This window comes from Mobula hypostoma, chromosome 10, assembly GCF_963921235.1.
Source record: "Mobula hypostoma chromosome 10, sMobHyp1.1, whole genome shotgun sequence".
NCBI lineage: Eukaryota > Metazoa > Chordata > Chondrichthyes > Myliobatiformes > Myliobatidae > Mobula > Mobula hypostoma.
The window spans coordinates 77,736,044-77,759,297 of record NC_086106.1 but is presented as its reverse complement, the minus strand read 5'-3'; the positions used below and the strand labels follow the sequence as shown (position 1 = coordinate 77,759,297).

The 23,254-nt window shown below is 41.8% G+C and overlaps 1 protein-coding gene across 1 annotated transcript; it reads right to left on the bottom strand.

Annotated features, from left to right (window-relative positions):
- Positions 1-385: 385 nt before the first annotated feature.
- On the bottom strand, positions 386-14,763 carry LOC134352959 (transmembrane protein 47-like). The gene is made up of 3 exons (XM_063060652.1): positions 14,404-14,763; positions 2,466-2,606; positions 386-1,034 (listed from the first exon to the last, which is right to left on the bottom strand). The coding sequence occupies exons 1-3, from the start codon at positions 14,597-14,599 to the stop codon at positions 853-855; spliced, it is 519 nt and encodes a 172-aa protein (XP_062916722.1). The 5' UTR covers positions 14,600-14,763; the 3' UTR covers positions 386-852.
- Between the last annotated feature and the right edge of the window lie 8,491 nt (positions 14,764-23,254).

The window sequence follows — 23,254 nt, the reverse complement described above, 5'->3', positions numbered from 1 at the left end:
CTGTGTTCATCTTTCTTCCCCAAACTCCTCCCCATCCCAGACTTAACAAAAGTCTTTGTTTGACCAAGGGTGGAATTTCCAATTAATCCTTCTAGCTTGAATGAGTGTCACCAATTTCAAAATCCACACAAATGACCTTAGAACATCAATGAAACTCAACTGAAAGGTTCAGTCACAAATGTTTAGATACATAGGGTTCATGCTGTTCTTGGAACAATAGCATGATCTGCAGTACTCAAGGGTTATAATACATTGGTGCACAAGCATAAATTATGTTTCTGCTGAAATCTTAACAGCTGCTAGTATTATGTTTAGAACAGATGTGGCCATTTGTTACAATTTTTCCTACTTTGCATTAATAAGTTTACCACAAGCAAGACCAATATAGAATAGACCTTGTATTTATTAGGAATAAGACAATTAGACAAAGTAGTAAAACAAAGGCCAAAACAATGCTGATAACAGAATTGCCCAATTTCTGGAATAGTGCATTTACTAACAATAAGCAATCATTGTCCAATTAGAATACTGTTTCAGTGAGATACAATATGTGTATAATAAAAGACAATTATTTCTTCTTGGAATTAGCTGAACCTAAAAGCAAACCGTATAAAGATTGCACAACACCATTATGAGTCATTTCTCATGACTGAAGCCTTCTCTTTTTACTTGAACCTTACATCCTTGCCAAAAGCTGCATTTGCTGAAGAATTTGTTCTTGGAATGTCTGCTGTCCATTGTGATCTTGTTCAATACTTGTTCTCAAATTCATGTTTTCTAACTGTCTTTGAGCAGCAAAAGTTTATCTTGCCATTAAATCTTAAGGTTCATAAGGTCAGTAAAGAATAGAAACTAATAATACTCTTCCTCATAGGTGTCTGTATTCAGACAATAGAGTATAGCTGCTCCAAGCATAAAGATGGTTCCACCCCAGGCAATGCCATAGCCCCAGTTGAACTCATGGTATGTCCTCAGTGTGTTGGCATCAATGAACTTGATAGGATACAAAGCCAGGGCACAAACCTGCAAAACAACTAAAACATGAAAAATTGAGAATTAAAGATAGGGTGATATTGCAATGTACCATTTCCTTTATAGCTCTGAGAATTTTCTAGCAATTACACTTTCTTACTAATTATTACAAGTTGGGGAATCATTTAAATCTGGCATGAGCAGGTCAAATCCCAATACATTACTGTGCTCCCCTACAAAGAGATTTGTTTCTCCAATTTCCACCCCCTCTCTTCCAATTCTCCACTCTAATTATGAATACAGGATTAAAGCAATTCCTTTTTAATAATTACACTCTCCTGACTTAACCATACTTCCCAAGGAGATCCACCCATCAGTTCAAAAGCCTAGATCTAGATCAACCTTTTGATTAGCACAGGGCCAAGTCTGACACATTATCTACGGTGACATATTTAAGAGCACAGATCAGTTACTTTTGGATGTGACTTTAGAGGCCAAGTCACCTTCATAAAGTATGGGATTGTGGTATTCATTACTGTAAGGTTATTCCATACAAGACAAAAATATTTATTGAATCCTAGCCTTTACTACTTTGGTATTTGGTTTTATGACTATGCTTTAGTTCTGAAGCATACACTTATCCTAACTGAACTTATATCCTAATATGCATTATGCTCAATAACAATCCACGTGGTTGTTATTGAACACAGGCATATACAGCAATATTTAGAAATAATTTTCTACTCTTAAAGTACTTTTGAAAAATTTAAAACCTTTTTCTAATCAGACAGACAGATTGCATGATATCACCATTTATGAGCTGACTTGGAGGGTGTGAACATTTGGTTAGTAATCAATCTCAGTATCAGCATTAACCAGTGAAAAACATTTGCTTGGAAGCCAAATGCTAATTGAGATGCCCCCCTGTGGTTTGCAACCAAGGTGCAATGTCCAAATATGGTAAAGTCATTCAAGAAAGAGAAATCCAAGCACCCATGGAATGCGAGGGTGGGGAGAGGATAAAGACTGTCTGAATTCCCTTGCTTGATATCAGAAAGGAACTTTTGTGCATAGGTATATCTGTATGCACAAAAATCGGGCATTGTCTGATGTATCAACAATACCAAATTACTTAAGTTTATATGTGACACATAATGCGGTTCAAAGGAAAGCAGCCTCAGAAGCATGCTTCTGACTTTGTACAGATAAGAGAAAACTGAACATTTTTAATCTAACAACAAAGAATCGTGTGTAGAGTGAGGCCTCAACATTTATAAATCACTTCAGTTTATATTTGCCGTGACTGCCAGAAACTTCCTTCTGATTGTGTGGATAGGGGGGAGAAAAAACCAAGAGATTTATTTCTGAAGCAATACCTAATAATTGTTAATTTCCAGCTTGGACTGGGCAGCTATTCCCACAACGTGTGAGCAGCAACTGAAATACACATTTGTCTCCTACCCAGATGCTATAAACATCATGCACCCACTCACCTGAAATGAACAGCATTACAGATATTGTTCTGTAACAGCGTTTGTGAGCACCCTTGCAAAGTGAGATCACAGCAAAGAGAAATGCAATGAGAGTGAATGATCCTCCAGCAAGTAGTAGCACCAGTGTAGCGATCTGCCAGTCTGGATGAAGAAACAGAAGTCTTTTTTTAAAAAGAGAACTGAAGGCATCTGCAGGGACAATCTCATTATGGAGAAGGAAAGGATGGAATTGGGTTGCTTATTGGATGTGGTGGGTGGATTGCAGTCTACTTCAGTCCACCCACGATGAGCTGTGTTCCAAGATTAGAATGTATCACTGTATTTAACAATCCTTTATAGAAATATATTAAGCACTGCAGACATTTTAATTTTGTTTATCTCACAGGCAAAACTAAGTTTTTCCACTGCATTGTGGTACATGACAATAATAAACCAACTCCAAAGCTAGACACAGGTAATTAGCTTGAAATCCCTCCAACAAGGAGGAATTTATCTCATAAACCACAATTCCAGATGCTGCATCTGCTCTGTTCCGAATTTAAAATCCACTGGGATTGAGAAGCTTCGCTCATCAAAAACATCATTGTTTTCCCCATAGAAGAATACTCGCTCTTAGTTGACATCTGGCGATCATCGGAAATTCGCTTCGTTTTGTTGAATACGGAGTTGAATAAATAACTCAATATTTCCTAAGATGCTCATACACAGAAAGCTTCTATAGGATTGTCAGTATCTCTAATAAGCAATGCCAAAGAGATTGACCAAAGGGAAGCAGATCCAGACTCAACTTTGTAGGGATCATATAATCAAAAATTTATAGGCTGAATGTTGTGATTTATGGTCTACATTTATAAATGACCATACTCCTCATTCTTGCCTCGGCATTCTGCAGGTGGCTTGCACAAACACAGTGAAAGCCAGAAAACTAAGGAGCTTAGGATCAGGTCCCGTGCACACGTCTGCTCAGCCGTTAAATTCACCAGGCAATCCAGCTGCAGAACAGCAATTCCCTGAAGTTAGTCCAGATACACGTTGCATCCAGCCCTGACTGGCATAGGAACTACATCCCTCATCATCTGAATGGTGTGGCTGACTGGAGAAATGCAAATATTTGAACTGCTTTAATTATTTAAATCCAAAATGTGATACCCTAGGCTTTCTTGCAACTTGGAACTTGTTCACTGGATGCCAATGGGTACATAAGCTGAAGAAAATGAATCTATGCAATGAGCTGGGTCTCAATACAGCTCAAAAGAGTTCCATATTAATGATCTGGGAGAGGGGACCGAGCGTAGTGAATCAAACTCATCCACTTAGGAAGAAAAATGTAACAGTAGATTATTATTTAAATGATAAAATATGCTGCTGTGCAGAGGAACTTGGGAGTGCTTGTGCATAAATCAGAAAAGGTTGGTTTGCAGGTGTAGCAGGCTATCAAGAAGGCAAATGGAATGTTGGTGTTCATTGCTAGAGGGATTGAATTTAAGAGCAGGGAGGTCATGCTGCAACTGTACAGGGTACTGGTGAGGCCACACCTGGAGTACTGTGTGCAGTTCTGATCTCCTTACCTGAGGAAAGATATACTGACTTTGGGGGCGGTACAGATGAGGTTCACCAGGTTGATTCCTGGTGATGAGGGTGTTAGACTGTGAGGAGAAATTGAATCGCCTGGGACTGCACTCGCTGGAGTTCAGAAGAACGAAAGGAGATCTTATAGAAACATATATAATTATGAAAGGGATAGATAAGATAGAGGCAGGAAAGTTGTTTCCATTGGTGGGTGAGACTAGAACTAGGGGACATAGCTTCAAGGGGAGTAGATTTAGGACGGAGATGAGGAGGAACTGTTTTTCCCAGAGAGTGGTGAATTTAGATTAGATTAGATTATGAGGACACGCAGTCCTCTTTTATTGTCATTTAGTAATGCATGCATTAAGAAATGATACAATTTGTTCCTCCAGAATGATATCACAGAAAGAAAGACTAAAAAAACTGACAAAAACCACATAATTACAACATATAGTTACAACAGTGCAAAGCAATACCGTAATTTGATAGAAGAACAGACCATGGGCATGGTAAAAAAAATCTCAAGTCTCTCGAAAGTCTCATCATCTCACGCAGACGATAGAAGGAAGAAAAACTCCCTTCCTGCCATGAGCTTCCAGCGCCGCAAACTTGCCAATGCAGCACCCTGGAAGCACCCCGACCACAGCCGACTCTTGAGTCCGTCCGAAAACTTCGAGCCTCCGACCAGTCCTCTGACACCGAGCACCATCTCTGCCCAGCGCTTCGACCCCGGCCCCGGCAACAGGCAATAGGCAAAGTGGAGGATTTGGGGCCTTCCCCTCCAGAGATTCTCGAGCGCACAGTAGCAGCGGCAGCGAAATGGGCATTACAGAAGTTTCTCCAGATGTTCCTCCGTGCTTCTCATGTCTGCCTCCATCAAACCAGGATTGTGCACGACATCCTACTTCGCAAATACGATATCATTTCCGAGCGGCCGCGTGCACTGCGTTGCGACGCCATCTTCTGGAATTTGTACAGAGAATTTGTGGAATTCTCTGCCGAATGAAGCAGTGGAGGCTATCTCAGTAAATATATTTAAGAAAAGGTTGGTTAGATTTTTGCATAGTAGGGGAATTAAGGGTTATGGGGAAAAGACAGCTAGGTAGAGTTGAGTCCATGGCCAGATCAGCCATGGTCTTATTGAATGGCAGAGCAGGCTCCACGGGCCAGATGACCTACTCCTGCTCCTATTTCTTATGTTAATCCCTTTTGGCTACAAGTCAAAAATCGGGTTTACTTCTAATTGTAGGGAGGGAGAAAATAAAGTAGCTAAACCAAGAAGAATCATTTCATTGTTCCAAGTTATTTTGCCTTTGTACATATTTCAAGTTCGGAATAAAGTTGACATCCAGACCCCACACCTCCATTTTATTAATTAAAATCATGAATGTCAAACTCACCTCAGCATCATGTTTCTCTACACTACATGCCTTGATTCCTTCAGCAATCAAAACTTTATGAAAATTTAATAAATAAATGAAAATAGTAAATACTGGAACAATGGGAAGAGAAACAGAATTAACGTTCAAGCCAAAGACACTGGGTCAGTTCTGAGCTCTTTTTGGCAAAGAATCCAAAGACTTGCTGATCTTTGACATCATCTAGCAATTAACCATTACCAATTGATTATAACTTGTGAGCCAGGAAACTATTTTAGGATTATCAGTGTCGGCAGTGTCAAGTTATATTACACTGCAGCTGTGACATAGCCTTGGATTTCCCCTGCAAACAAATCATTACCTGATAATTCCAATTCATCCTCACAATCTGGCACTTCACCCTTATGGTGAATAAACTAGCCTGACGGGAGAAAGCACTGGCTGCGGATGTGGTGGCGGGAAAAGAAAAATAGCCCAGCCAGGTACATCACCCACCAGCATTAACTGGAGCTGGGAAAAAAAAGTGGGGTTGCGATCCCGAAAGAAAAACGTGGCAGATTTTGGATGTCTGAAATAAAGGCAAGAAAATGTCAGAATTACTCAGGCAGTAATTACGCAGGACCAGTTGATGTTTCAGGTCAGTGATTTTTCAAGGAATCGTGGTTGTTTTTTCCATCCTTTGCAAACAGGAGGCACTGGGGAGGGGGGGAGAAAGAGGGGGAGAAAGTGCTACTTTCCATTATCTACTCTGGATGAAAACATCAAGCTCACCTTAGCCAGGGAATTTGTTGGTTTGCACTGTGCAACCCGGAGAGTTCCTGATAGTGACACAGGGAAGTGAAATTAGTCTTGACCTTCTGGTGTATCTAATTTATAATTTCCCAACTCTAATTTCCATTATTCAAGAAATTCTCCAAGGTTATAAGCTTACCAAAAAACAAAACGGCTGTGATTATTATACACTGATCTGAACTGAGTTCAAAGCTCCTATGTAGGACCAGTACTTCTGAAATCTGGGGCAGACTGTATTGTACACGTTTGACACAACAGGGCTGAGCAGTTCTAATTATTGCCTCAATGATTGGGATATTGGCCTGGGAGACATCACCGTTGTTGGTTTGCTTGTCCTTCCAATGGACTTGGAGGTTTTGTGCAGTACTTTCAGGTATCATTCTAGTCCCTTGAAATGTCTGTTTTAGGTCATCTAAGTTGAAGAAGTGTTTAGGAGGGCAGGGGTCATTACCCACTATGTCAATCCCCCTTTTCTTCAGCTGTGCTCCAGATATTGATCAACTTGCTCAGTTAAGTACACAAGGATAAGCCATACTCCCAACATCCCCTTAACCAATATGCTCCTACTGTACTATACCACCCTCTGATAATAATTTATTCCAGCGTCTAGCTGTTAAAAGAATGGTGTCCATTACCTTGTAGCTATCTCTCAGCAAAGATACATCAATGAAAGAATTCCTGATTGCCTCCAGTATGCTTGCACAGCCCGACAGAGTAAAAGGACATTTGAAGATCAAGGTCTGCACAAAAGATGCTGGGATTCGTGCCCACCCTGTAATCCTTGGCAAAGAACACTGCTAAGTCACTGGACAGGAGTGAGTAGGGAAAAAAATCTATTGAGAGAGTTGCCCAAATATCTTTTTAAATCTCTGCTTGAGCCAGCTTAGTGTGATACCAACTATATGGCATAAAGAAAAGATACTCTTACAGTGAAAGGAGTTGCCAACTTCAAATCATACGTAATTTGCTACTTTAGTTTTTGAAGTAGTAGTACCTTCTCTTCATCAAGAAGATTGCCCATTTTCCCCATTCTTATCCGCCCCCAAACCACTGCACAAAACAGGAAAGATATCTCTCAATTTGCTGTTGCAAACCAAATAATTAGTCCAAAAATAAATACTAATTACAATCCTAATCTTAGAGATCTTAAATAGAGATTTCATCCAAAATCCCAAAAAAGAAAATATACCAATTTCAGGGATGCAATTTTAGTTTTCCAGCATGTGTCCCTAAATTTCTGGTTCTCTTCTCTTCATGACCTAATAAAATGTAGGATAAGCATCATGACGATGACTCTGCATCTTTGAATCCTGCACAAATTAAATTGATGTTTGAACGCAGGAAGTTTTATTTAAAGAATTAACTGTGTAAACTCTCAAAATGACTGAAGGGGTTGAATTACAGAAAAAATAAACAGATGTACAGAAACAGATGCAACTACTGGCCAGCCCTGTGGTTTCTACAACTGCTATGTTGCAGTATTTGGAATTTGCAGCTGTTTGGAATTGAAGTGAAGGGCACCATGGAAACGATTTAGCTATTAGCATACTCTTAAGGCTAAACAAACACTTTGCAATTCAACCCAAGTGAAGGCAAAGTTACAACAGCTGTCTACACAGTCCTACTGTCCTACTGAGTTACACTGCCTGTGGCTCAGAGTGCTGCAATTCACCAGACCTTAGGATGGGGAGAAAACTGCAAAGTTGCTGCTGACTATGCAGTCAGACTCATCTATCCTTGAAAAAAAAAGACTGTGACCATCTTTCCCAGCTATGCATCCCTTGATTTTTAAAAAAAAATATCTACCCTTTATCCTCCTTCGCGCCAGGGAAAACAGTCCCAGCCTATCTAGTTTCTCCTTATAACTCAAGCCTTCCAGACCTGGCAACATTCTTCTGAATGCCTTCCTCACCCTCCCTTGCTTAATTGCATCCTTCCCGTAGCATAGCCACCAAAACATCACATAATACATTAACAACATTTGGGGCCTAACCTATAATTTGTACAACTGTAATAGGACATCCTAACTCCTGTTAAACTGGCTCAGCCGATGAAAGAAAGCATACCATAAACCACCCTTACCACTCACTCACCTGTGTTGCCACTTTCAGGAAACTATCTATTGTACCATGAGGTCTCGTTGCTCAATAACACTCTCTATGGCCCTACCATTCATTGATAGATTCCTAACAATTATTATTTACTGCGCTGTAATGAATGATCTCAAAAGTCACTTCACATTAGAAGGATTGGATGAGCTATGGTTAGTTGGGTCATTTCAAAGTCAGAAGGTTGGGGGGGGGGTGGTGTTCAAGTAATACTGTAGAGGTTTGAGCTCAGAACACTACCATAACACAGAGACCTACATTTAAGCTGAAGAAATAATTTTTTGGTGATGTTAAATCTAGACCTTGTCCAATCTCTGAAGATGGATATAAAAGATCTGGTTGGTGCGTTTTGAAAGAAAGTAGAAGTTATCCTGGCTGACAGAGTTGTTATGATACCACCACATCACTTTATGTGGGTACCTGCTGTGCTCGCACATTCCCTACATCACATCAGCAATTCTACCACAGCCAATTAAATATATTTGAACTGTGCTCAGGCGTGACAAGTGGCAGCAAAGGATAAAATCTGAATGCAAATCTCTCTTGGATCTCCTTACAGAATTAATTGGCCTCCACTCCTCTAAAGGCAGATTCGTCACAGAAGGGCTCTAATGACAAATGTTCTTGGTTACCACCAGATTCTCGAACTTTATGACATGAACAAACTCCATAGCCAGAATGAAACATGTCTAAATGTGATTTATTATTCAACACTCTGGCTATTGCTCCCATCTATAATCCAGGGTCAGGGAATAGTACCAAAGCTCTTTCTTCAGAGAATAACCTTACGGCACAGTGATCGTCAGAGGACTGACAGTCTACCTGCAATTTTTAAGAGCTTTTCCTTTTATTGATCATTTCCACCATTGATGTGTCACAGAATATTCTCTGGGGACCTCCCATCAATAAAGAGCTTCTCCCTTTGAATCATAATAGGACAGCTCAGTTTGATCAGCGTAACAGTTTTGTCTACCATACCTACAAGTAAAGTCCAGAGCTTGACTTCAGCTTGTTGTTAACATGTTTCTCGGGCAAGGGGGTTGCATTGTTATTAGTGCCCAAGGGTTAAGTAATGACAGGAATTAAAACACCCTAGGGTCCCTTGCTATGTCATGTCCCTACCAGATATCAAGTCAAGTATATTGCCATTTTACTATGTACACGTATATAACGTATATAGAAATGAGACGGTTTTCTGAACCGCAACACAGGAATACACATAACGCATAACTTATGAAGGCAAGGATAAAATCTACAGCTGAATCACACATAAATAACAAACTAAAGTGCATAGATTAAATACTGTAAGAATTAACCAGTGACACTTCGAATGCGATGCGCCAGGGAGTTCAGAAGCCTAATGGCCTAAGGGAAGAAACACTTTCCCCCATCCTGACCATTCTTCTTCTTTATGCATCGAGGTCTCCTCCCTGATGGTAGAAAGTCAAAGGATACGTCCACACTACGCCGGATAATTTTGAAAACGAAGCTTTTTCTCTTCGTTTTGCCCTCCCGTCCACACTGAAACGGTGTTTTCAGCCCCCGAAAACTGAGATTTTCGAAAACACACTCCAGAGTGAATAAATCTGAAAACGCTTAATATCCGGCGTAGTGTGTACGGGGTAACCGGAGAGATTTTAAAACGCCGTCATGACAACACCACGACAACAATGCTTTTTTCTGCTTCTGCTTGGTACTGCGCAAGCTGTTATAACGCGCAGTCGGTGTGAACGGCGTGAGAGTTAAATTGTAAAGTGAGTTTTTTTTGACTATTTAAAAACGCTGTCATGATGTGCTGGAACAGATGTTCATTGTTTTCTTGAACGCCACCACCTAACAATTTCAGAACAGACGGACAAGACTGAAGCCAGTTGACTCATAGCTTACTGAATAAATAAGTATATTCACTTCGCCCTGTTTTCTGTCCTTGCTTGTATGAAGGTGGTTTATCTATTTATGCAAGTAATTCTCTGACAATAGATGTGTAACAGCCTAATGTAACATTGTATGGAAATACAAGATAACACTGATGCAGACGTTTTATTCATTTAACAAGGTGCTTTATTAATGTAACAGAGTTAGTTTTTCAATGTTCGTCGTCAGCTGCGTCATACTGTCCGTGAACTCCCTGTCGGTTGCCTCCATACGCTCCAGTATTTGTTTTTTTTAAGTTTTAAGTCCTCCTGTGCGAGAGCCAAGAGCAATTCCTTTAAAGTTTTTCTACCCAGTAACTGGACAAACTCAAAGTATATCGTTTCCTCTTCGCTTGTTTTCTGTGTGTCCTGCGCATGCCCAGTAGGAGGAGATTCGCCCAAATACCCGTCTAATGTGGACGGAGATATTTTGAAAAACGCTTAGTGTGGACGCCTGTCGTTTTTACTCGAAACCGGCATTTTCAAAATTATCCGGCGTAGTGTAGACGTAGCCCAAGAGGATGCTGGATAGATGGGTGGGATAATCCATTGCGTGAACAATGGATAAGATTAGAACCATCTACAACTGCAATGCTCCTAAAAGTTACATTACAAATTGAGAGCATCCAGTTCTTCAGGTCAATGCTGGTTGAAGAATATCAGATTAATAGTCCCTCTTCCCAAATTTCAACCTTGTGACCTTGGGAGTACCGTTCAAATGCAAAAACAAATTTTGTCTCCTCTACCCCCCTCAGATGGAAGGATAGTCCCACCCCATAGAGAAGAATATCCTTAACATTCAACAGAAGAAATTGGCTTATACTGATACCCCTTATGTAGTTAATTCATTCAAAGGAGAATTAGCATCATTGGGACTGTATTTATTGTTCTTTTCAAATTGCTCTTAAATAGCAAAAAGAAATCAAATTCTTATAAATTTGAAGGAGGAGAAGATGGTGGTGTGGCGTGACACAGCGCGTGCGGCCACTCTGGTGAATGATATCTGTAATCTGTCATCTGTCAAGTAGGGGACCTTGCACAATTCTGATTTGATGGAGACAGACGTGAGAGTACGGAAGAACATCTGGAGAAACTTCTGAGATGCCCGCTTCGCTGCCGCTGCTACTGTGTGGTCCGGAATCTCGGGAGAAGGCCTCGAATTCTCGGCTTCGCTTGTTTTAGCGGCCAGGGCGAGGCTGAAGGCGCTCGGCAGAGGATGGCACTCGGGAGACTGGATCGGAGGCTCGAAGTTTTCGGATGGACTGACTCAGTGTCGGCTGTTGTCAGGTGCTTCCAATGCATCGGCAGTTGATGGTGCCTGGAGGTTTATGGCAGGGAGTTTCTCCCTTTGCCGCCTGCTACTGGGGACTCGGGAGTTGGTCGGGACTTTGAGATTTATTTTTACCGTGCCCATGGTCTGCTCTTCATCAAATTATGGTATTGCTTTGCACTGCTGTAACTATATGTTATAATTATGTGGTTCTGTCAGTGTTAAGTCTTTGGTTTGTCCTGTTTTTCTGTGATATCACTCTGGAGGAACATTGTATCATTTCTTAATGCAAGCATGCATTTCTAAATGACAATAAATGAGGACATGAGTGTTCTCATAATCTAAACTTTAAACAAAAATAAGAGGTGGTCAGACAGCAACTGTTGGGAGAGAAATTGAATTATTTCAGGAGATTAAAGGTGCCAGTAGACCTGCTGAATGTTTCTACCTTTTTCTGTTTTTATTTCAAATTTCCAGCATCTGCAGTATTTTGCTTTTAGATTATTGTTCAAGTTGACCAGCTTGCTTGACCATTTTAGAAAGCATCTACGTGTCAATTACATATAACTGAGACAGGTTTATTTCCTACTCTGAAGGACACTACTAAAGTAGATGTGTTTGTAATGACATCCGGTTGTTTCAAAATCATCACTGCAGTTAACTTTTCCAACATATTTTATTTATTTAATTCTAAAAGAATGGGATTCAAACTTATTTTGTGGATCATAACCTGGCCTTTCAATATTGGTTTAGCAAATGCACGATTGTAACTAACACTTTATCCTGTTTGCCCAGCTAAACAGAATGAAAAGACTCTCCAAAGCCTTTCAGTTAAATAGTGTTAATTTCCCCTCTGCATTCCTTACTGAAAAAAAACCTTATTTTAGCTAATCTGTCCAGCCCTTGTAATATCCTTGTTCTATCACATCTTCATTGACACAGTGTTCAGATCTGCATCCAATATCTTAGCTGTGGCCTAACTAGTGTTTTTTTTTAAAAAACAGTTTTAACACTGCCTCCTTTTATATTCTGTGCCAGAACCAACACAGGAAGGTACCCTGTATCCCTTCTCAACTCTCTGGTGCTGGTGGAAATGCATTCCAAGACCCCTTTGTCCCTCTGTATGTAAAACTGGGCATGTGAGAGTTCGTGAACAAACAATGGAAGTTAGATTAGGTGCCACACACAAATTGGGTAATGCTAAATCATAGCTCAACATGCGTATGAAAAGGAAAGGGTGACAAAATAGAATTAAAACAACTAAGTAGACTTTCACAATCATTCGGCACCCAAAGTGATGATGCTATTTTTTGTAATTCCTAAGGTTGCACAGTCAATTTCTTCACACCAAACTTCAACAATGTGATAATAACCAGATAATCTGTTTTGTATGACATTGACTGGTCGCTGCACAATTGATAATTCCTTGCTCTTCTTCGAAATAGCTCCATGGCATTTTATTACTCTGAGAAAGTGCATGAATCACTGACACACAATGTAATACCTCACCAGAAAGATGTCACTTCTGGCAATATGACACTCCTTCAGTTTGAGCCTAGATTTGCGGTTGGGTTTCTGGAACAGTGATTGAACCTAGAATCTAACAGTGGCACAATGCTATCAAATAAGCCACAAGGGGGAGAAAAGCCCATAGATTCTCACATATTCATTGTTGATTAAATGTAAAACAAAAACATTTCAGTGACAGAAAGATACTCTCTGAAAATTTTTGTCATCCAATTTGAACAGCAAAGGAAATACAACAATTAAACTTACACATTTTGTTACAAGACTAGGTGCAGTATTGGCAACATAGGTCTGTTACGTTGGTGTAGTGAGTAAATTTCTAAATGACAATAAAGGAGGACTGAGTGTCCCCATAATCTGAAAAAAAAATTATGGCGGTGAGCTTTCAGTATATCACACACATGTCCGCTGTGTCACTTTGTACCGGACTTCAACATTTTATGCTACTATTAACCTCCCAAATATCCTTAGTGTCAGAATCAAATGAACACCGTAAGAGCAATTACAAAACAAAACTGTTTTAGAATATACAACAGTAATGTACAGTACAGGCCCTTCGTCCTACCATGCTCTGCCGACCTTTTAGCCTGCTCCAAGTTTAATCAAGCCCTTCCCGCCCACAAAGCCCTCAATTTTTATAATTAATGCTTCAGACCATATCATCATAGTTAATGCACATTAGTGTTAATAGCAACTATTTCTTTCAAAAGCATATTTCAAGACCGCAGATCGCACTCCTCTTAAATAGACAGATTTATCTGGGAGTGTTAGCCCTTTTTCTTAAGGGTGATTAGTTGAATCGACATTTCTAACTTCTCTACCAAAATTATGTTTTTAATTCAGTTTTGCGGCCAGTAAAAAAGTTCCAACCAGTCACAGTTCCAGCGTCCAAGTTTCCCACTCGGCAAAAGCAGCTTTTATTTTTGTTGGTTTCCTTCCCTGCAGACTCACTTTACCCAGACGTTCCCATTTTATTTCGGCGTTCTGTCGCTCACCTCCCCCTAAAACAAATCACTGAACCTTTGTTAAGGTAGAACTCGTATAGTAAGGAGAAACTTTCCCCACAGTTAATACCTTCCGGCGACCCTCTTCACAAACAGGACCAAAACTGTAAAAAGAATGTTACAGATGAACTGGAAGGTGGCTCAAAGCATCGGTAAGAAATCTTAGCCCCGAAAGTTTCTCCGATGAAACGGGCGTGATGGTGGGCGAGGGAAGGACTGGGGAGGCGAGGGGAGCTTCAGTCGTCAGCTAGCAAAAGTAAACAAAAAAAAAGGGAATCGTTTCTAAGTTGAGCTGGAACATGTGTTTTTAATGAAGTAAGGACATTGCGCATATATTGTGGCAACTAATCGTGTTAACGTTTTTTGGAACCCCTACCTGTGTGGAGAACAGACTCGCAGTACCATCCAGCCATGGTTTGTTTGCAGTCATCCCAGAGCGAAAGGGAGGACCGCTGAGCCGTGACCCAAGCTGGACTCAGCAAAGACACCACGTCCAGGCTCAACGCGACAAAGACGCAAATCAGGGCGATCAACTTAAAGGGGCGAACTACGCGCACTTCATCCACAGCCATGATCTACCGCAAGTGTTTTCCTCGGCACGGGAAGATAGACGTTGAGCTTCTCCTCCGCCAGCCCAGCGGAGTCAGGAGGCTGTCCTTCTGCAACTGATTAGGCGAGCTTTCTGCCCGCAGCATCGTAATGCCTTCACTAACTGCTGCGTGCTCTGTTGATCATCCGGCAAATTGAAGCGACTCCTCGGGCGGGTTTTCGGACTGCCTACAATTTATCATCGACAAGGGTCTTTGGAAAACAATCAACGAGGCAAACAGTCTTTTAAAAAATCACTCTGGTTGAGCTGGCGTGCCAGGGCTCAGACAATTCATTTGTTTCCATGCAATCAAGTTTAATACAAGTATAGAATGGCTACAGTAAGACAGAAGGATATTCCTCTTGCTAAGCCTGTGTAAGAGTTTGGTCTTGAAAATTCTTTCCCTTCAAATATTTGTTACCCTTTTGGACGGTAACATTGAATCTGCCTCCACTGGCAAATCTCGCAGTGCATTCCAGGCCCGATCCAGCAGTTCATTAACAATACTTTCCCTCATTCACTTTCGGTTGTTTTGTTAAAGTCCGCTCCTACTAAAGATCACTTCTGCTGGCAACTTCCTTTCCCAGAAAGAACAAGTTGTTTGTCATATGGTGGCTGAACCAGGCGCTGAATCTTTTGAAGGCAGAATATAATATTAATAGTAAGAGAGTGTGGAGGATCAGTGAAATCATGGGGTCCATGTCCATAGGACACTCAAAGCTGCTGTGCAGGTTGACAAGTGCTGGTGTGTTGGCCTTCATCAACTGTGGGATTGAGTTCAAGAGCCTTGAGGTAATGTTGCAGCTATATAGGGCCCTAGTTAGACCCCACTTGGAATACTGTGTTCAGTTTTGGTCACCTCACTACAGAAAAGATGTGGATATTATAGAAAGAATGCTGGGGAGATTTACAAGGATGTAGCCTGGATTGGAGAGCATGCCTTATGAGAACAGGTTGAGTGAAATTGGCTTTTTCTCCTGGGAGTGATGGAGGACAAGAGGTGACCTGATAGAGGTGTATAAGATGACGAGAGGAATTGATCGTGTGGATAGTCAGAGGCTTTTTCCCAGAACTGAAATGGCTAACACAAGAGGGGGTTTTAAGGTGCTTGGAAGTAGGTACAAGGGGGATGTCAGAGGTAAGTTTTTCACACGGCGAGTGGTGGGTGTGTGGAATGCACTGGCAACAAAGGTGGTAGAGACAGATAAAACAGGGTCTTTTAAGAGAGCTTAGAAAAATAGAGGGCTATGTGATAGGGAAATTCTGGGCAATTTCTAGAATAGGTTACATGGTCAGTGTGACATTGTAGGCTGAAGGGCCTGTAATGTTTCTATGTTAAAGATTCATCATGTCTTCCTTGCTCTGTTTATGAAGGTCAGGTATCTGTATTTTTAACACTTTTCTCAATTTGGCTTGCTATTTTCAATAGACCATACATTAACCAGCAGAACTGTCTATTCTTATACCCTTTCAGAAATGCCCATGTTGCTTTTCTGATTCTTTCTAATGAAGTGTAAAGATTTTCCATTCACAGCATTACTTTTTCAAATCCCATAAATTTCTGACTTCCTGGCTTAGTCCTGTCTCCTAACACTTCTGCCTTGTGTCATCTGCCAACTCTGTTTCCTGTTTTTCATTGTACTGTACTGTGGCCTTCTGTTTGCTCTGCAAACGTTCTGTTTCTTTCTCCTCTGTTTGCTCATACATTAATCAATTGTCAAAGGCCAGCATATCCCTGAGATAACAACCACATTTATATAATATCACTCTTGTAACATTCAAAAGCAATGGTCAACGAGGGTGACAAGTGGGACAGTGTCAGTATCTGTGAAAAGCCTCCCTAACCAAGCCCAGGAGCAGCATTACAAGGTAGTCTTTTGACTTGTTTTCTCCTCTCTGTTGTCCAAGTATGAATGGAACTGATGGCAAGGGAGTGAAATTACTCAATCAGAAATCAGGTTTATTATCACTGACATATGTCATGAGATTTGTTGTTTAGTAAGTCATAAAAATACTATAATTTTCAAAATTAATAAATGGTGCATAAGACAAATAACAAAGTAATGTTAATGGGTTCATGGACCATTCAGAAATCTGATGGTGGAATGGAAGAAACTATTCCTCAAACACTGAGTGTGAGTCTTCAGGCTGCTATACCTCCACTCTGATAGCAGTACTATGAGCCCTGACATCATCCTGACTTTGATGCTATGCTCCATAGCTATCAATGCCTCTGGTCAATCTGTTACACTACTCTAAGTAAAGAACTGGTCCAGGAATTTCCTGCCTATTTAGGCAAGCCCAGCCAGACCCATTACTGCACCATCAGTCTACCATCAATCCAGCTAAGTAATGGAGGCTGTTGTCAACACTGCTATCAAACATCAATAGGCTGCTTGTTGATGCACTCTAGGGTTCTACCAGGCCAGGAACATTCACTTCCAGCTTCACTAAAATCACGGCCCAAAAATGGGCAAAATGGCTGATTTCCATAAATGACTGTCAGTGACTCTCAGGCCGTAATTGACCAGTTTTGCATGAAGGAGGCACGGAATCAAGCTGAAGATTCTTGAGTGCTGGAATCACAGACAACACAAAGGAAAATAGATGTGATTGTTGGGGGGTTAATCATCCCCGTCCCAGGACATCAGGGCAGGATTTCTTCAGCGTAGTGTCATTGGTCCAACAATCTTCAGTCACGTGAATGAGCCTTCCTCCATCAGGTCAGAAATATGAATGTTGATTGATGATTACACGATGTTCAGTTCCACTCACAATTTATAGAAAATGAGGCAATTCCTCTCTGTTTGAGGAATGACATGGATAACCTGCAGGTGTGGAGAAGCGGCTGGCAAACTAATCTCATTCATCGGCCTAAGAAGGACTGTCTTAACAAGTTCAATTAGCTCCTCTTGACATTAGCATCAGGGAATCATCCACCAGGGAGCCTCAGCAAGTGCATCCATTTCTGGGACTTGGTGGATCATTTGACAACTGAGAAGGCCAGCAACAATGAAGACATCTGAAGCATGATAGAACTTGTGACTGTGGCGAGTGACAAACCATGCAATATCACGTGGTGCACATCCCATTTAAAAGTAATGCACGGGATTATGCCATGACAAACTGTTGAGTTGCATTATATTCATCAATGGAAAAAGTATGCCTTTGATGGATAGGAAGAAGGGCACCCACGGAATTTCCATTGGCCAGAAGCTTAGTGGAAATGGTGACATAAATACATGGGCTACAACACAGAGACCAGAAGCAGCGTTGAGTTGCCCACCTGCTAACATACCAGGAACTTTCCACCATCCCTATAAGGCATGTTAGGAATGTGAAGTTATACTTTCCACTTGCCTGCGTGAGTTCATCTCCAAAAGTACCGGAGAAGCTCAACAACATAGCCTACTTGAACTTTCTCTCCCTCTACCACTGAACTGCAGTGTAGACCACCACAAAATTCAGAGCAGAAGCTTCCACAGCCTCATGAATAGCACTACCCATACTTAGATCCTGCATCATGTACAAGGAGAAGTGCAGTAGCTCCATAAAAGCATTACTAATTGCAAGCTCCTCTCCAAATCTGGCTTGGCTAAGTCTAGATCCTCGAATTCTCCGAGCAAGCTATCTTCGACCCAAGGGACTGAAAATGATTTAAGTGTGATTGAATTGGTTTGTTTGTCTGCTATTATACCCCTTTTATTTTCAATGAATTTGATTCGTAACATTCGGCCTAGGTCTCAAAGTCTGAGAGTGCAAACACTCCTGCTAAAGGAAACTTCAAATAACACAAGAGGGCCCATGTCAATAGCCTTAAATAAATTACAGTAACAAAGAAACTCAATTGGGCTGCCAGGCAGTGTTATATTACACATATCAAGGATATAAAGTTACATATACAGTAAGCAAAGATTTACTTAAAGGAGTGCTGCTTGATACTGAGCAGATGAGAAATATTTAGCCAAGGCCGAAATGCTATATCACTTTGCAGCAGAACAGATATTGTGCGTTGCCTGGCATGCTGGACAAGTTCTTATGAAACAACATTTCAATCACTGACCTTGGACATGCTACATAGGATTTGCTGATAATAGGGGATCAAATTATACTTTGAATTTACAATGTAGAGGACTTTACCGCAGCACAGGATGTCTGGATGAAGTGGCACTTCCCAGGCGAAATTATTTCTTTTGGCATGAGTACTGTCCTTCTGTTTACTGGTGATACCACTAAACTTCATTATATACTGGCGCAGAGATACTAAATACAGCCATGTTACATTTTCTTCTTGCAAACTCACACAGTATTGTTAATTCATAGAAAATACATACATACTAGTTTTTAATTTAGAGATACAGTACAGTAAAAGGCCTCAATGAGCCCGTGCTGCCCTATTACACCCATGTGACCGATTACTGTACTAACCCATCTGTCTTTGGAACGTGGGAGAAAAGCGGAGCACCAAGCGGAAACGCATGTGGTCACAAGAAGAACATACTAAATCCTTACTGAAAGCTCAGGAACGATGAGAGCGAACAGGCAGAGCTTCAGGCAATTTCAAATCAAACCAATACATTACTATTTCCACAAATTATGATCTCATGTTTACAATACAAGATATTAGACTGTATCCTCTAATACTATCTTTCCAAAATCATCAGTGTAATGGCCTTGCACAGTAGTCTTCTCGATTAGCCCATTGCATAGACTGCTTTAAAAGGGATAGAGAGGGCAGAAAAAGGGGAGGAGGGGTGGCATTACTGGTCAGGGATACTATTACAGCTACAGAAAGGGTGGGTAATGTAGCAGGATCCTCTTTTGAGTCAATGTGGGTGGAAGTCAGGAACAGGAGGTGAGCAGTTACTCTGCTGGGGGTATTCTATAGGCCCCCTGGTAGCAGCAGAGATACAGAGGAGCAGACTGGGAGGCAGATTTTGGAAAGGTGCAAAAATAACAGGGTTGTGGGTGACTTTAACTTCCCTAATATTGATTGGCACCTGATTAGTTCCAAGGGTTCAGATGGGGCAGAGTTTGTTAAGTGTGTCCAGGATGGATTCCTGTCACAGTTTGTGGACAGGTCGACTCGGGGGAATGCCGTACTAGATCTAGTACTAGGTAATGAATCGGGTCAGGTCACAGATCTCTCAGTGGGTGAGCATCTGGGGGACAGTGACCACCACTCCCTGGCCTTTATAATTATCATGGAAAAGGATAGAATCAAAGAGGACAGGAAAATTTTTAATTGGGGAAAGGCAAATTATGAGGCTATAAGGCTAGAACTTGCGGGTGTGAATTGGGATGATGTTTTTGCAGGGAAATGTACTATGGACATGTGGTCGATGTTTAGAGATCTCTTGCGGGATGTAAGGGATAAATTTGTCCCAGTGAGGAAGATAAAGAATGGTAGGGTGAAGGAACCATGGGTGACAAGTGAGGTGGAAAATCTAGTCAGGTGGAAGAAGGCAGCATACATGAGGTTTAGGAAGCAAGGATCAGATGGGTCTATTGAGGAATATAGGGAACCAAGAAAGGAGCTTAATAAGGGGCTGAGAAGAGCAAGAAGGGGGCATGAGAAGGCCTTGGCGAGTAGGGTAAAGGAAAACCCCAAGGCATTCTTCAATTATGTGAAGAAAAAAAGGATGACAGGAGTGAAGGTAGGTCCAATTAGAGATAAAGGTGGGAAGATGTGCCTGGAGGCTGTGGAAGTGAGCGAGGTCCTCAATGAATACTTCTCTTCGGTATTCACCAATGAGAGGGAACTTGATGATGGTGAGGACAATATGAGTGAGGTTGATGTTCTGGAGCATGTTGATATTAAGGGAGAGGAGGTGTTGGAGTTGTTAAGAGACATTAGGACAGATAAGTCCCCGGGGCCTGACGGAATATTCCCCAGGCTGCTCCACGAGGCGAGAGAAGAGATTGCTGAGCCTCTGGCTAGGATCTTTATGTCCTCGTTGTCCACGGGAATGGTACCGGAGGATTGGAGGGAGGCGAATGTTGTTCCCTTGTTCAAAAAAGGTAGTAGGGATAGTCCGGGTAATTATAGACCGGTGAGCCTTACGTCTGTGGTGGGAAAGCTGTTGGAAAAGATTCTTAGAGGTAGGATCTTTAGGCATTTAGAGAATCATGGTCTGATCAGGGACAGTCAGCATGGCTTTGTGAAGGGCAGATGGTGTCTAACAAGCCTGATAGAGTTCTTTGAGGAGGTGACCAGGCATATAGATGAGGGTAGTGCAGTGGATGTGATCTATATGGATTTTAGTAAGGCATTTGACAAGGTTCCACATGGTAGGCTTATTCAGAAAGTCAGAAGGCATGGGATCCAGGGAAGTTTGGCCAGGTGGATTCAGAATTGGCTTGCCTGCAGAAGGCAGAGGGTGGTGGTGGAGGGAGTACATTCAGATTGGAGGATTGTGACTAGTGGTGTCCCACAAGGATCTGTTCTGGGACATCTACTTTTCGTGATTTTTATTAACGACCTGGATGTGGGGGTAGAAGGGGGGGTTGGCAAGTTTGCAGACGACACAAAGGTTGGTGGTGTTGTAGATAGTGTAGAGGATTGTCAAAGATTGCAGAGACACATTGATAGGATGCAGAAGTGGGCTGAGAAGTGGCAGATGGAGTTCAACCCGGAGAAGTGTGAGGTGGTACACTTTGGAAGGCAGAGTACAAAGTAAATGGCAAGATACTTGGTAGTGTGGAGGAGCAGAGGGATCTCGGGGTACATGTCCACAGATCCCTGAAAGTTGCCTCACAGGTGGATAGGGTAGTTAAGAAAGCTTATGGGGTGTTAGCTTTCATAAGTCGAGGGATAGGGTTTAAGAGTCGTGATGTAATGATGCAGCTCTATAAAATTCTGGTTAGGCCACACTTGGAGTACTGTGTCCAGTTCTGGTTGCCTCACTATAGGAAGGATGTGGAAGCATTGGAAAGGGTACAGAGGAGATTTACCAGGATGCTGCCTGGTTTAGAAAGTATGCATTATGATCAGAGATTAAGGGAGCTAGGGCTTTACTCTTTGGAGAGAAGGAGGATGAGAGGAGACATGATAGAGGTGTACAAGATAATAAGAGGAATAGATACAGTGGATAGCCAGCGTCTCTTCCCCAGGGCACCACTGCTCAATACAAGAGGACATGGCTTTAAGGTAAGGGGTGGGAAGTTCAAGGGAGATACTAGGGGAAGGTTTTTTACTCAGAGAGTGGTTGGTGCGTGGAATGCACTGCCTGAGTCAGTGGCGGAGGCAGATACACTAGTGAAGTTTAAGAGACTACTGGACAGGTATATGGAGGAATCTAAGGTGGGGGCTTATATGGGAGGCAGGGTTTGAGGGTTGGCACAACATTGTGGGCCAAAGGGCCTGTACTGTGCTGTACTATTCTATGTTCTATGTTCTATTGTCCCAAAGCACATAGTCTTTAAAGTTTCCAGTTTCCTGTTGGGGACAGATTATCATACGGATATATTCTGCTTGAATTTGCTAATTTGCTTTGAATAACAGTGAAGGATTCCTATCAACAGCTCTCAGAATCACTGTGGCAAACTGGTAGGTTTTAATGTTACAAGTGATAGGGAGATGGGCAACACACACAAAATGCTGAATGTATTCAGTAAGTTAGGCAGGATCTGGGGAATAAACAGTCAAAATCGTGGGCCAAGACCCTTCGTCAGGACTGGGAAGGAAGGACAGAAGCCTGAATAAGGTGGTGCGGGGAGGGGAAGGAGTACAAGTGATAGGTGAGACCTGGTGAGGGGGAAGATGGGTGGGTGGGGAGGAGTGGACGAGGTAAGAAGCTGGGAGGGGATAGGTGGAAGGGGTAAAGGGCTGAAGAAGAAGGAATTTAATAGAAGAGGGCAGTGAACCATGAAAGAAAGGGAAGGTGATGGGCAGGTGAGGAGAAGGAGTGAGAAGGTAACCAGGATAGGGAATGGAAAAGGAGGGAAGGAGGGAGTGGGAGTGGGAGAACTTACTGGAAGTTGGAGAAGTTGATGTCCAGGCCATCAGGTTGGAGGCTACACAGAGGGAATATGAAGTGTTGTTCCTCCAACCTGAGTGAAGCCTCATTGTAGCAGAAGAGGAGGCCATTAACAGAAATGTCAGGATGAGAATGGGAAATCAAATTGAAATGGGTGGACATTGGGAAATTCCACCTTTTGTGGTGTACAGAGTGAAGGCGCTCGACAAAGCGGTCCTCCAATCTGTGTTGGATCTCACCTACTGTATGTAGAGAAGGCCAGAGCACCATATTAGATGATTTAGATTAGATTAGATTATGAGGACACGCAGTCCTCTTTTATTGTCATTTAGTAATGCATGCATTAAGAAATGATACAATATTCCTCCGGTGTGATATCACAAAAACACAGGACAGACCAAGACTGAAAAACTAACAAGAACCACATAATTATAACATATAGTTACAACAGTGCAAGCAATACCATAACTTGATGAAGAACAGGCCATGGCACAGTAAAAAAGTTCAAAGTCTCTCGAAAGTCCCACATCTCACGCAGACAGGAGAAGGAAGAAACCTCTCCCTGCCATGCCCGACCACAGTCCGACTCTGAGTCGTCCGAAAACTTCGAGCCCTGATCAGCCCTCTGACACCGAGTACTGAGCACCATCTCTGCCGAA